This window comes from Halichoeres trimaculatus, unplaced genomic scaffold (assembly GCF_033239565.1).
Source record: "Halichoeres trimaculatus isolate MK-OKI-2021-1 unplaced genomic scaffold, fHalTri1.1 fHalTri1_scaffold_11, whole genome shotgun sequence".
Classification (NCBI taxonomy): Eukaryota; Metazoa; Chordata; class Actinopteri; order Labriformes; family Labridae; genus Halichoeres; species Halichoeres trimaculatus.
This window is the reverse complement of record NW_027437189.1, coordinates 1,156,086-1,170,177: the sequence shown is the minus strand read 5'-3', so window position 1 is coordinate 1,170,177 and position 14,092 is coordinate 1,156,086. Positions and strand designations below refer to the sequence as shown.

Here is a 14,092-nt window from a genome sequence, read left to right as displayed (position 1 = left end):
CTTCACAGAAACATTTATATGAAAAAAGTCTTTATTCAGAAAATACATTTACAACACATGAGGGCAGGGAGTGACAGGAGAGACAGCTTATTCTTTCTGTGACATAAAAGGTTTACAAAGTGGTTATAATAGAAAACATACAAGGTTCACACACGTTTGGTTGATATTTGTGACGGATAGAGATGGGAAACGCTTCCTGTGAGCAGGACGTGAGAAGAGCGGAGATCAGGTCATGTTGGAGTGACGCTCATGGTGATTAACTGCTTCAGATAAAACTGTTTACTGGATCAAAAACGTCTGTTTTCTGTCTTCTTTAGAGCTTAAACTGTGACTTAACTACTTTTAAAAACTTTTTAACACGTTTCTAAATTTAGCACTGGTATTTACAGAAACTCCAACATGACCCGAACGCAGCGCCATCACCGGAGCAAACTGAGTCTCAGGACAGAAAAAAAAACACAAAAGGGACATATTTTCTTTTTAAAATGAGTTTTTTTGCTCTTTTTAAAGGGTTATATCATCCTGATTCATCCAAAGTAAAACCCAAATTTCAGCTACTGTCTCTTTAAGAAACTCTAAGGAACCCCAGAAACTAGAATTCCGGAACCTTCCTTTGCTGTTCCATTCCACACAGTTATGACACATTTGCCCTTTTAGAGAGATCCACCACCTAGTGATGTCACAGTTTGAACAATTCTTGAGACAAAATTTTAACTTCCTGTTAATTGTTTTTAAAAAAAAGTGAAAATCACTTCAAATAAAAAAAAATCTATTGAACATTTTTTTTTTAAAATCAACATATGTATAGTTTTATGAAATAAAATAGATTATTCAAATTAAAAATCATTTTTAATCTAATCTTGGTTTTTGTGCCGATCAAAATTTGACTGTAGAAGTGGGACCTGGTTTTTTTAGTAGATCCACTAAAAAAATTTCACAATAAAATGGACACTCAAGACATTTTTTTAATTAAAATAAGTTTCGATGTTAAAACAGCTGTCAAAATCTTAAAATTCTGTGGGATTTGGCGCCCCCTGTGGCCATAACATGTAATCAAAGGCACCTGATTGGGTTGTCTCTACAGCTTGACATAATTTTCCTTTTTTTTTTTTTCTGATCTTAGTTCTCCAACAGACAAAAAAAAACATATTTGTCTTTTTTTTCTTGAATTTAACATTAAAGGGTTTAAAATCAAATACATTTCATACCTCTTGCATTCGAAAGGTCAAAGCCAAACTGGTGAAGAGAGGTAGGTAAAGGGTCAAAACAGCTGCCAAAGTCTTAAATCTGTGTGGGATTTGGCGCCCCCTGTGGCCATAATGTCTGATAAAAGTCCCATCAAAGGCACTGATCATCCCAAAAAGTCTATCTGATGGATTAAACCAAGTTTTCTCAGACAAAACCAGGATGGGTCATCTGAACCTTGACAGCAAAAACTTTGGCCCCAAATCTGGTTCACGCTCATCCTGATAAAAACCTGTCTGCAAATCCGGATCCAAACCAGGACAGTATGAACGCCTGTTTCTGATTTTTGGTGTAACTGAGGCTAAATGAACTCTGAGATGTCCCAGAAGTCCGGCTCTCGTCCTCATTACAGGAAACATTTCCCATCTGTGCTGCCTGAGGACGTTTAGCTCACAGTGTTCACAGTGTACCGACTCAGTAGGTAATATTCTCTGCACCATCATCATCATCATCATCATCATCATCATCATCATCATCGTTCAGACAACATGCAGGAGATGATGTCTGCAGAGACGGACAGGATTCTTTATTTCAGAGCAGGAGGAAGATGCAGCTGTGTTGGTTTTATTTACAATATTTTACACATTTAATATCCCAGGTATGATTTTCTGTAGCTTCAGTGCATGTGTGTGTGTGTGAGCGTGTGTGTGTGTGTGTGTGTGTGTGTGTGCAGTCACTGTCCTAAAGCAGAATTCATAATGCAGCGAAAATATAAAATATACATTTTTCTGAAAATAAAAAATAAATATTAATATATATTTTAAATTAGCTACAGTAACGTGACACCCACCACCAGTGATTTGAAGACAGGGAATGTGAAGGTAAGACTGTGTGTGTGTGTGTGTGTGTGTGTGTGTGTGTGTGTGTGTGTGTGTGTGTGTGTGTGTGTGTGTGTGTGTGTGTGTTACATGTGGGGGCAGCCCTGCGTGCCCACAGCTCCGTGCACAGACAGCGGTTTGGACAACATGGCCGGTCTGTGGTTGATGCTCGCTGAGCGGATGCAGCCGTGGAAGGCGGGCAGGCCGGCAGGTAGACCAGGTACTGAGACGCCATCTGGTGGAGAGGGGGAGGAACAGCGTGTTACAGATGGAGAGGAAAAGAGACAAATCTGCAGCTTCTGCTTGAAGAAGACTTTAATGAATCCATCAGATAAAGAGTCTGAGGAGGATCTGTCTGAAGTGGACTGTGTCTTCACATCTAGCCTGTGTTTTAGCCTTTAGCTCATATTTAATCCTCTAGTTTGTTTTAGCCTTAAGCCTATGTTTTAGCCTCCAGCTTGTGTTTTAGTCTTTGGCTAATATTATAGCTTATTGCTTATGTTTTAGCTATTAGCCTGTGTTCAGGCTTTAGCCATTGTTTTAGCCTCCAGCTTTTGTTTTAGTCTTTGGCTAATATTACAGCATTTTTGCTCATGTTCTAGCTATTAGCTTGTGTTCGGGCTTTAGCCAGTGTTTTAGCCACCAGCTTGTGTTTTAGCCTTTGGCAAGTGTTTAAGCTGTTTTGCTCATGTTTTAGCCTTTTGCTTGTGTTTAAGCCTTTACCTCATATTTAATCCTCTAGCTTGTTTAAGCCTTTAGCTAATGTTTAAGCCATAAGCTTGTGTTTGAGCCTTTAGCTGGTGTTTTAGCTTTTCTGCTAATGTTGAGTCATTGGCTTGTGTTTAAGTCTTTAGTTGGTGTTTGACCTTTTTGATCATTTTTTAAGCCATTAGGTTGTGTTTTAGCCTTTAGCTGGTGTCTTAGCTTTTTTGCTAATTTTTTAGCCTTTAGCCCATGTTTTAGCCTTTAGCTGGTGTTTCAGCTTTTTGCTTATGTTTAAGTCATTAGCTTGTGATTTTGCCATTAGCTTGTGTTTTAGCCTTTAGCTGATATTTTTAGCCTTTGGGTGGTGATTAGTTTTTTGCTAATTTTTTAGCCATTAGCTTGTGTTTTAGCCTTTAGCTGGTGTCTTAGCTTTTTGCCAATTGTTTAGCCTTTAGCTTTTGTTATAGCCTTTAGCTGATATTTTTAGCCTTTGGCTGGTGTTTAGCTTTTTTGCTAATGTTTTAGCCATTAGCTTGTGTTTTAGCCTTTAGCTGTTGTCTTAGCTTTTTGCTTTTGTTTTAGCCTTTAGCTGGTTTTTGAGCTTTTTGTTCATGTTTTCCCCTCTTGCTCATGTTTTAGCTATTAGCCTATTAGCTATTGAATCCAATAGCTTGTGTTTTGACCTCTTGACCATGATTTAGCTTTTGAGACTTCAATATGTAACTGTAATATGTTACGCAAGGTGAGACGTAACTTTGAAGAATAGCCCATATTTTTGTTGATGATAAACTCATGGTAAAGTGTGGATCAGGATCAGGCAGATTTCTGGAAGAGAGACTTTTTCTGGATCCCTCAGAAACTCCTCACGGGGACGTTAAATAACTCATCCTCCATAGCTGTTTGAGTTTCTTGTTTCAGAGCCAGCTGTGAGCTGGTGTCCTCACCTGGCACTCCTCCCAGGTAAACGCTCTCTTTGGCCCCTGAGGAGCGGCTCTGTTTGGGGCCCACGCTGTGCTCGACGGCTGCATCCACGTGGAGCTGCAGGACGTTATTCTTCTTCACGACTGGAGACACACACCAGAAACACAACGTCACTCAAACCTTCAGACAAACATCACAGACTCCTGATCAGATCAGAGCTAACGGCGCTAAACTCACCTGTGAAGGTGTGCCAGTGTCCGTCACACAGAGGGTCAGGAGGAGTGAACGAGGTAGAGAATTCACCTTCACCAGAGTTTACTGAGACAGTCACCTGAGCACACACACACACACACACACACACACACACACACACACACACACACACACACACACACACACACACACACACACACACACACAGGATTATTTTCTGCTCTTTTTGTTTTAAACCTGATAAAACGTCTCGTTCAGAGCGTCCTCTCACCTCTCCCTGGTTAAGAACCAAGCTCAGGTGTTGCTTCGCTGATATCCCAGCATGCAACAGCAGCCCAGAGTCCGAGATGGGCCGAACCTCCAGCTGGATCTCCACATCCCGACCCAGAACCAAGGACTCGTCTGCAGAGAGAGGAGAGGAGGAGCGTCAGTGTGGAGCCAGGAGGACTCAAAGAGGAGGACACCACAGAAGAAGAGACGGCCGTACCTATGGTCATGTGACCTCCCTGGCCGGAGAAGTACGCCCCGGGCTGCAGGGCGCTCTGGAAGCAGGGGACCGTCCCCTGGCTGTGAACGGGGTCTCCTGCAGGGGCTTGGTTCAGGGTCAGGTCTTTGACACAGCCGACGAAACCAGCGGAGCCTGGAGCCTGAGACGGACGCAGGAGGAGCAGGTGAGCACAGAACGCCAGGCGAGGGTTTCAGACGCCTCTCGATGGCGTTTACAGACTCAGAGTAGACGTTTACCTTCAGGGACGGGGGCACTCCTCCGATGTAGAGCGGCCCGGTGAGGCGGGTCTTCTCTCCTCCAGGGAACCTCTTGGACTGAGCGCTGATCCCGTCCACGATCAGACTGACCTTCTCGCCCTCACGCTTTATGAACACCTGCAGTGACGCAGGATTCCCGGGTCAGAAACTCTGATCTCTAACGGTTAAATCTGACTCACATGACGCTTTTTGACCTCACCGTGTGCCACTGGTCGTCGTTGTACTTCTTGCGGCTGCGCAGGCTGACCTTCCTCTTCCCTCCGTCCAGCAGGAGCAGCAGATGGCCGTCTGACACGCTGAGTGACATCAGAGCGCTGCTATGCTGCGCGTTGGCTGCGTGGAGGAGCAGACCATCGGAGGAGTTGATCCTCAGGGACATGGAGATGGGAGGGCTGCAGGGAGGAGCAGACATGTCAACCTTTGAGCATCTCTGACTAAACTGTACAGCTTCAGCTCGTTTGGATAAATCTGAAAGTTAAACTCTGCTGAGGAAAAGTTTCAGCATCCTGTCGTCTGTAAAGTCCGTCACACTCACAGGGAGCCGGGCAGGGGGTCGTATCTCTGGTAGCTGTGTGAGGAGCCGCTGAAGTGTGTCGCTCCGGGCTCCTGATCCGACGGCCCCCCCTGACAGGAGTCCCTGGTGTTACGACTGCGAGACCCCGAAGGCTTCCGGTGCTTTCCCTGAGACAGGAAACATCACTTCATGACTCTCAGTGTCGGCAAACTGCTGATGATGCTCGGATTCAGAGTTCATGGTTTCAGCTTGACTTTTATTCTGAAGGAGAGACACTACACCCTGTCTTTGTAGTGTGTGTGTGTGTGTGTGTGTGTGTGTGTGTGTGTACCTTGGGTTTGTTGCTGTGTTTGGGCTGAGCAGCAACAATCTGCTGAGGTGTTTTGGCAGCAGGACAGTCCATGGGAACGTTGACGTTTTCTTTTGCCTTCATGAGGTTCAAAACCATCTGAGGACTCGTTTCCCTGGAGACAAACGGACGTTTAATAAAACAACAGACCAGAGGTGTACACGAAGGGGGGGCAGGAGGGGCAGTCTCCTCCTTCGTGGCTCAGTTGTTGAAAAACAAGAGCTAAAGTGCATTCTTGGGAGCCAGAATGGGCGCTCGCACTTTAGCGCCTTTCAAATCCAGGACGATTCTGGTACAGGAACTTAATAGCGTGTGTTTTGGCGCCAAAAAGGTTGTTAATAATGCTGTTTTTATTTCTGAGAAGGTTCTTTGTAGCTCTTTCTTTTGTGCCTAAGAAGGCACTTAAGCACTGGCTACTGAGGAGGCACTTTAGCGCTCATTTTGGCTCCCAGGTGGGTACTTTATAGCATCCTGGATACAAGAAGGCACCTTAATGAGTGTTTTCTTCTTGGAAACAAAAAAGCACTTCAAAGTACCTTCTTAGGAGCCAGAAAAAGACACACTATTTAGAGTGCCTATTTGGGAGCCAAATACACACTTAACTGCCTCCTTGGTAGCCATAGCAGTGCTTAAATGCCCCTATTGAAGCCAAACACACGAGTGCTGTCTTGGGAGCTAAAACACACTATAAAGTGTCTATTTGGGAGCCAAACCTTGCACTTAAGTGGCTTTTCGAAGATGGGATGATTTCAGCTCCTAAGTGAGCACTTTAGCGCCCATTCTGGCTCCCAAACAGGCACTCAATAGTGTGTGTTTTGGCTTCCAAAAAGGTATTTCATAGGGTTTTTTTTCATTTCCAAGAAGGCACTTTAGCGCACATTTTGGCTCCCAAATGGCTTCAAGAAGGCACAGAAGTGGGTGTTTCCTTTTTGGAAACAAAAGAGAGACCAACAAAGTTCCTTCTTAGGAGCCAAAATGCACGCCACAGTGCCTTCTGGTTAGACGAAAACATTTAATTTCCCCCTTTGTTTGAAAAAACATTTTGATTTTTTTGCTCATGTTTAAACTTTTTGCCTGTGTTTTAGCCTTTAGCTAATGTTTTAGCATTTAGTTGGTGTTTTATCTTCTTGCTCATGTTTTAGCCTTAAGCCCATTTTTTAGCCTTTTGCTAGTGTTAAAGCCTTTACCTCATATTTTTATCCTCTAGCTTGTTTTAGCCTTTAGCTAATGATTTAGCCACCAGCTTGTGTTTAAGCTTTAGCTGGTGTTTTAGCTTTTTGCTCATTTTTTGTCATTAGCCCATTTTTTAGCCTTATGCTCATGTTTTAGCCTTAAGTTAATGTTCAACCCTTTAGATGGTGTTTTAGCATTTAGCTTGTGTTTTAGCTTTTTGCTCCAGTTTTAGCCTTTAGCTGTTTTTTTTAGCATTTTGCTTTAGTTTTAGCGTTTTGCTCAAACTTTAGCCTTTAGTTTGTGTTTTAGCCTTTTGCTCATGTTTTAGCTATTAGCTTGTGTTCAGCCTTTAGCTGGTGTTTTTATCCTTTAGCTTGTGTTTTAGCTTTTTGCTCATACTTTAGCTATTAGCTTGTGTTCTAACCTTGGCTGCCCTCTGGTTGGACGAACACATATAACCTCCTCTGATTGTAAAAACATTAAAATAAGATAAACAGCGCTCTCTCTCTCTCTCTGGGGCAGAAACGCGCTGTATGCACCATTCTTTCCATCTGGCCCGGCCCTTTAAGAAGTCAGTGCACGCCGCTCAGACAGACACACACCTGACGTGCTGTGAATCCACCTGCTGAGCTCTATCAGTGAGATAAACGTAGGCGTGGCTCACCGCTTGATGAAAACGTTGCTGATGCACCCGGTGAGGTTCGTCAGGCCCTGATTGGGCGATCCTCCCAGGAAGGTCGTCCCCGTCACGCTCGCCCCAGCTCGACCGCGGCTGTCGATCCTGACGCCTTCCTTCCCTTTCTCCAGCACGTCGTCGACGTACAAACGCATCCTGGAGAGTAAAACATCACACAGCTGCAGCTGAGCCTGAGGGCTGAGGATTATGGGTAAAGAATGAAAGGTGCGCCCGTCCTACCCGTTGATGTTGTTGTAGATGGAGACGTAGTGGCTGTTGTCGTCGTTGTACGTCTTCTGCGTCTTCAGCTCGCTGTTTCCCGCTCTAACGACCACGTGGCCCTCGTTCAGGAACACCTGACACACTCCTTCCTGCTCAGGAGAAACACCAGCACAGGTGTGTCAGTGAAACAACAGGAAGGAAACATCAAACAAAGATCTGAGAGCAGGATAGCAGGATCCACCTGGTCCTGATGGTAGAACATGAGCCCCTCCTTCTGCTCCGTCCTGAAGCTGAAGCTGGCGTAGAAGTTGTTCCTGAGCGTGGGGATGTTTGTCAGAGCGAAGTCCAGGTAGCTCTGACCCGTGAAATGACCTTCACGAGCCACCTGTGCCAGGAAACACATCAGAGAAAGTCAGTTAGTGGGTTTTGAACGGGGTGTGCTGAAGTTCACATTTTGACTGACTGTCTGATGAAATGTTGGAAAAATCTCAGAGAAGAAAATCTAAATGAAATCATTTATGACTCTGAAGCAGAGTTTGAGGCTAAACACTGTTTGGGGATGTGGCTAAGGTTAGCAGAGCTAGCAACCTCAGCCTTCAGTCCTCCCTGCTACTTAAAGTCTACAATCCTGAGTTTGTTACGTATTGCTCCAGTCGAGTTTAACAGACACAGCTCAAACACAACCTTTGTCACATCTCGACCAAAATGAGACAAATTACACGATCAGATTTATCTGTTTGCAGACGATACGGTTATCTATACAGTTATCTATAAGGTTATCTATATGGTTCGTTCCTAGTCTGGCTTCAGGAACCACCATCACCCTTAAATGGCAAGTCACAACCCAAAATCCAGGTCAAAGGGTGTTCAACCTGTGGCTTTGGAGCCTCATGCAGCCCGTTGACTCATTTGCAGAGGCTCCTTGTAGCTTTAAAATAAATAAATAAATAAATAAATAAATAAATAAATAAATAAATAAATAAATAAATAAATATTTATTGCATATTTCAAAAATTTGATTTTTTTTTTGCAGAAATATATATTTTTATATATTATTATAAATATTATAATAGTTATATAATATTATTATATAACTTATGCAAATTTTTGAAAAATTCAAAATTGTTTGTATTTTTTTTACAATCTTTTCAAATTTCAAAATTTTTTGCAAATGATTTTTTTTTATTTTTAGTTTGTTTTTTTTCAATTTTTTAAATGTTTAAACATTTTGCATTTTTAAGAAAATATTTTGTGAATTTTTAGTTTTAAAAAAATTTTTTTTTGCAATATTTAAAAAAAGTTTAAAGTTTTAGCAAATTGTTGGATTTTTTTCTTTTTTTTAATTTTTGCAAATTTATCAAAGATAAAAATAACAAGACATCACATTAATAATTTCACAAGTTTCAAAATAACTACTCTTTGTGATAATTTCCCCCTAAATATTAACAATGTACAGAATTCATACACTTCTGTCTTTACTGTGAAGATAAAGTGGAATTTGTGGCTCCTGACGACTTTAATCCAGCTGAGCGGAGGAAAAATGGATCTGGTCAAAGTAAAGGCTTCAGACCCCTGATCCAGATCTTATGTGGGCGTTGTCAGACTTAGGGTCAGCGCATGGAAACAAACTTTACAAGTCTCCTGTCGAGGGTTGTGAAACAACATCAGTCTGCTGCATAACAAGCAGAACCCCTTCAAAATAAAAGCACAGGATTTTTTCCACTCTTTTTTTCTTGTTCGGGCAACTTTCTTTCATGAACGTCTCCAGTTTTGTGGGGAAAAGTAAATCAGATGAATCTTAAAGAAAAAACTGTGATAATTGAGAAAAAGTTTGATGCCTGTAAGTTTTCAAAAACAGGCTTTCTCACCAGGAGGTCGCTGTCGCAGCCGAAGCTGACTCCAGAGTTGGTCATCCTCTTCAGGTCGATGTGGGAGTTCTGGGCCTTCACGTTCCTGAAGCAGCCTTTCAAAGAGCCCTGCTTCGTGAACAGAGACTTCAGCCTGAGGGGGGACAGGGAGAAAAACCAGGTCATCAGGAGGAGTCACGGAGAGACGACGACTCCAGCAGGTTTTAACGCCACTCAGACTCACTTCTCCGGCATCTTGTTCTCAGGGACTCCTCCGAGGAAGTAGTGTCCGCTGAACGGGGGGATGTCCTCGGTGAACTGCTGGGTGTACAGGGTGACGCGGTTGTTTCTCACCACAACGCGCTTCTGGCTCGACCTCAGGATGATGATCTCCAGCTACACGGGTCAAAACAACAAAACAAATGGTCAAAACAAACGGTCAAAACACCAAAACAAGTCTCCGTGTAAAGGAAGTGTCAAACAACCAGAAGATGAGTCTGACTCACAGCTTTGGGGTCGGCGTCGCTGATCCTCAGGATGTCAGACGACGGCTCTTTAGCATCGAACTCCATCAGCTTCCCGCTGAAGTCGTAGAAAACCCTGAGTCTGCCCTTCAGCACCGCCAGACACAGGAACTGATCCTGAGGAGGAGAGAGGCGAGGAGGAGGTCTTTAAGGAGGGGGTCTGAGTAATCCTGGATGTTCACACTGAGCATGTGCAGATTTTATTCATCCCTTAATGACATGTTGGAGCAGCGGGCCTCAAACACCGAGGTCTGTCCATGGAGAGACGTGTTTACCTGGTGTTGCAGCAGCAGCAGGATCCCGTTATGTGACAGCAGCTTCACTTCCTGTTCGAAGCGCTGGATTCGAGTGGATTCGTCGGTGAACTTGATCTCAGCGAAGCCGGTACCATCAAAGTACGCTGCGTCATTCACCCAGGCCTGGGTCAGCACGGGCTTTGACCTGAGGTCAGCGTGTTTGACACGTTAGAAAGTGGAAATGTGAAACATGAGGGGAAATTTACTCATTGATCAGAGACAAAGAGGACGGAGAGGAGGACAGACCTGCCGCACGGTTTCTCCTCCGTGGTGTTGAGCTGGAAAGTTTTCTCAAAGTTATACAGACTGAGCACATCCTCGTTCAGCGTGTCCAGCTCGATGCAGCCCTTAAAGTTCGGCAGAGCGAGCGGGGCGGGAGGCTGGAAAATAAAAAGATGATTTAGAAAAAGGTAGATTAAGTAGCTTTAAAAATATTCATGAAATAAAGAATAGTTATTTTTCTTCCAGAGGGTATTGATGATTAAAGACACTGACACTAAATAAAATCCTGTGTTAACATTTAGTTGAACTAAATCTTCATCCCATCTGTCAATAAAGCCTGCCACCGCTCTACTTCACCTCCTACAACATCAACAGCCCACCAACTTTCCATGCACCTGTAGCTAACCTCAAGTTTTACAGCCCTGGGAAGATAACTACATCTACAAAAAGACTCATCTGGAAGAAAATACAGATTTTAATTCTGTGTGGATGGATTCATTAAACTGACAACGTGACGGATTAATATACATGACTGATATGTGGAGAGACATTAGGAAACAACAACAAATGATGAGTTGAGCAATATAATCAATAAGAGTGATCAAATTAAAAAAAAAATTCAGAATTTTGGATTTATCTGAATTTAATTTTTTTGGAAATTTTTGAAATTTCATGTATTAAAAAAATTAATTTTAAAATTCCCCCAACATTTTGCACATTTTTGAAATTTCAATTTTTAATTTTTTGCAATTTTTTAAAATTTCCTTTTTTGACATTTTTCCATATTTTTCTTAAATTTTTAAACATTTAAAAAAAAAGTAAATTCATTTTTTTTTAAATATTTGCAAATGTATTAAAATAATTTTAAAAAAGATATAACATGTACAATTTTAAAAACATTTTTAATTTAAAAAAGTAAGTAAACAAGTATTCTTTCCAAATTTTGCAAATTTACATATATGTTCTTTTAATATTTTTGCAAAGTTTTGAAAATACAAAACTGTTTTAATTTTTTTTTATAAATGTCTGAATTGTCAAAACATGTTGCATTTTAAACATTTTTGCAAATTTTTGATATTTCAAAGGTTTTGTTAATTTTTTGCATTTTTAAAATATTTTTTGAACTTCTTTGAAATATCTTTTTTTCTTATTGTTGCATTTAAAAAAAATCATTTTTTTTGCAAATTGTTGGATTTTTTTCTATTTTTATGCAAATTAATTGAAAACAAAAAAACTAAGACATCACATTAACAGTTTCATAAATTTCAAAACAACTTCTTGTGTCGATAATTATTCACTAGATTTTAACTGTGTGTAAAGTTTATACACTTTTTTGTCTTTATTGTTTAGATAAAGTCTTTTTTTTTTTTTTGCTCCTGAATGACTTTAACTCAGGTGAGCTGAGGAAAAATGGCTCTTGTTAAAGTAAAGGTTGCAGACCCCTGATCATGAGAAAGGAAAAGTCATCATCTCAACAAGTCGATGTAAAATCAATCCAGAAGTGCATCCTCATCCTTAGATTACCAGGATTTAATATTTTCTAACAAGTTGCTTCTTTATTTGACTTTGTGATGGGATGTTTGGAAAGACTCTAAAATTAAGAAATGACCGAGTACTCACCTTGAAAGTAGTCGGGTATCCTCCCACATAGAAGACGGTATCGTCGGTCAACAGGTTGAGCAGGCCCTGATCTCCTATGGCCTCCACGTACGCTTTGGTGACTCTCTGGTCGCCCTCAGAGGCCTCTGAGGACATGGACATCTGACCGTACTGGAGGATCCTGATCCAGGGACACAGAAGTGAAGTTTAGAAAAGACATCGAGCACCTATCGTGTCATTTTCTCTACGCTAAGATCTCTACGCTCCGTGTTTGTCGTACCTCTCCAGCACCACGTTGTTGAAGTTCCCGTCGGCCTTGACGTCTTCGTTCATCATCACCTGAGCCGTTTCTCCTCCCACGTTGAAGAACCAGCGAAGCCTCTTCCCAACCAACGCCATTCCCAGGAACTCCTTACTGGACTACAAATCCCACAAAGGCAGGAGTTAGCAACAGGTACTGAAAACCACGGGATGAAACTTTGAACACAAAAAGAAAAAGCTTGTTGTTGTGTTGCTGCTTACGTCCTTGTTGCCGAGGTAGAAGACGAACTGCTGGTTGCTGCTGTCCTGCCGTTTCCCTCGTGTCCCCTCGGGCAGGGTGATGTAGAACTTCAGGGAGGTGTAGGACGCCAGGTCGGCCAGGTTACGAGGAGTCCGGACCTGAATGCCAGACTTCCCGTTAAACTTGACGGGCACGCCCACCTGGAGGAGGTCAGAGGAGGAGAAACATGAAGGAGTCATTCGTTCTGGCACTGTGAGGCTTGAGTTTGTTGGGAATCGGCTTCGTGGCGTGTACCTTGCTGGCGGCGTTGCGCGCCTGCTGTATGAGCTGTCTGATGCGGTTGATGTTCTCGGAGATGTTGGGCATCTGGGCCGAGTGGTTCTGCAGTTTGTCCAGCTTCTTCATGAGCATGGGGATGGTGTCGCCCAGAGCTTGGACTGCGGACAACAGGAGGGACATTTCAGAGTCGAGAAAAAGACGACCCCTCAGGTTACTCGTGAGAAACGACCTGAGGTTATGACGCTCACTCGGCTGATCGTTTGGGGTCATGCAGATGGAGAATGTTTGTACGCTGATGTAGAGAACAAGAACAGAAAGCTGCTAAAATCAGTTCACTGTAGTTAAGAGCTCCTACCGGTCTTGTTGGCCTCCATCAGGGCGTTGTTGATGTCATCATTGGTGGCGTTGGCGTCCCCGTACGTCTGCTGCCACTTGTCCAGCTGCTCTTTGATGGGGCGCAGGGCGTCGTTGACTTGTGTGGCCGTGGTATTCGCGATCTCAGCTGCTTGCTTTGTGTCAGCGATTGCCTGACTGACGTCTGGAGACGGAGGAGAAGGAAAACATGACAGAGACGGTTTTTCATCTGTGCAGCTTTGAGGTTTCACCACTTCCTGCTTCTCTCTGATCATTTTAGTCTTAAATATAAACAGAAACAGAGGTTAAAATCTCTGCTGAACGAAAATACAAATGTAAAAACTGCAACGCTTTAAAAACCACTGGACTTCTTATGGTCGTCCATAGAAGATCTTTAATTTTTGTGCACGCTGAGCCTCTTGTTCAACGTTTTAAGCTGTTTAAGGATTGTTTTCAGTTTAGTTTATTGGTTTAAATACACAGAGAGAATTCACTTTAATTAACACTTTAATTAACATTTCTATAAATATGCTGGTTTAGAATAGAATAGAACTTTATTTGTCATTGCAACAAGTATACTGAAATTGCTGTTTTTTTTGTTTGTTTTTTTTAAGACAGAATAGAAGAGCCCAGTTGGTTGATGAAAACTGCACTAAATACCCACATTATAAAACACATGAAACACACAGTTAACGCACATGCAATAAAATGCAAATACATTCAATTTTTGTTGTGAGATATTTAAATTCAGGAACAAAAAAACAAAAAAAAAAAATAAAATTTGAAAAAAATTGAATAAAATAAAATAGAAATTTGAAATAAAATTATGTCATGGTGTATCAGGGAGCAGGTAACAAAAAAAATAAAT

General features: G+C 42.1%; 1 protein-coding gene across 1 annotated transcript in view; it reads right to left on the bottom strand.

Moving 5' to 3' along the window:
• Positions 1-546: 546 nt before the first annotated feature.
• The window catches only part of lama5 (laminin, alpha 5), a 111,517-nt gene continuing 97,971 nt past the window's right edge, over positions 547-14,092 (bottom strand). The window contains exons 59-80 of the mRNA XM_074681495.1: positions 13,226-13,408; positions 12,886-13,028; positions 12,612-12,791; positions 12,370-12,509; positions 12,111-12,270; positions 10,515-10,648; positions 10,248-10,413; positions 9,955-10,089; positions 9,693-9,844; positions 9,470-9,602; positions 7,843-7,986; positions 7,620-7,750; positions 7,368-7,535; positions 5,513-5,645; positions 5,203-5,348; positions 4,867-5,059; positions 4,647-4,784; positions 4,390-4,549; positions 4,174-4,304; positions 3,927-4,020; positions 3,713-3,832; positions 547-2,298 (exon numbers count right to left, since the gene is read on the bottom strand). Of these exons, the coding sequence (XP_074537596.1) occupies positions 2,150-2,298; positions 3,713-3,832; positions 3,927-4,020; positions 4,174-4,304; positions 4,390-4,549; positions 4,647-4,784; positions 4,867-5,059; positions 5,203-5,348; positions 5,513-5,645; positions 7,368-7,535; positions 7,620-7,750; positions 7,843-7,986; positions 9,470-9,602; positions 9,693-9,844; positions 9,955-10,089; positions 10,248-10,413; positions 10,515-10,648; positions 12,111-12,270; positions 12,370-12,509; positions 12,612-12,791; positions 12,886-13,028; positions 13,226-13,408 (3,233 nt within the window). The 3' untranslated portion in view covers positions 547-2,149. The remainder of the gene's footprint in view (positions 2,299-3,712; positions 3,833-3,926; positions 4,021-4,173; positions 4,305-4,389; positions 4,550-4,646; positions 4,785-4,866; positions 5,060-5,202; positions 5,349-5,512; positions 5,646-7,367; positions 7,536-7,619; positions 7,751-7,842; positions 7,987-9,469; positions 9,603-9,692; positions 9,845-9,954; positions 10,090-10,247; positions 10,414-10,514; positions 10,649-12,110; positions 12,271-12,369; positions 12,510-12,611; positions 12,792-12,885; positions 13,029-13,225; positions 13,409-14,092) is intronic.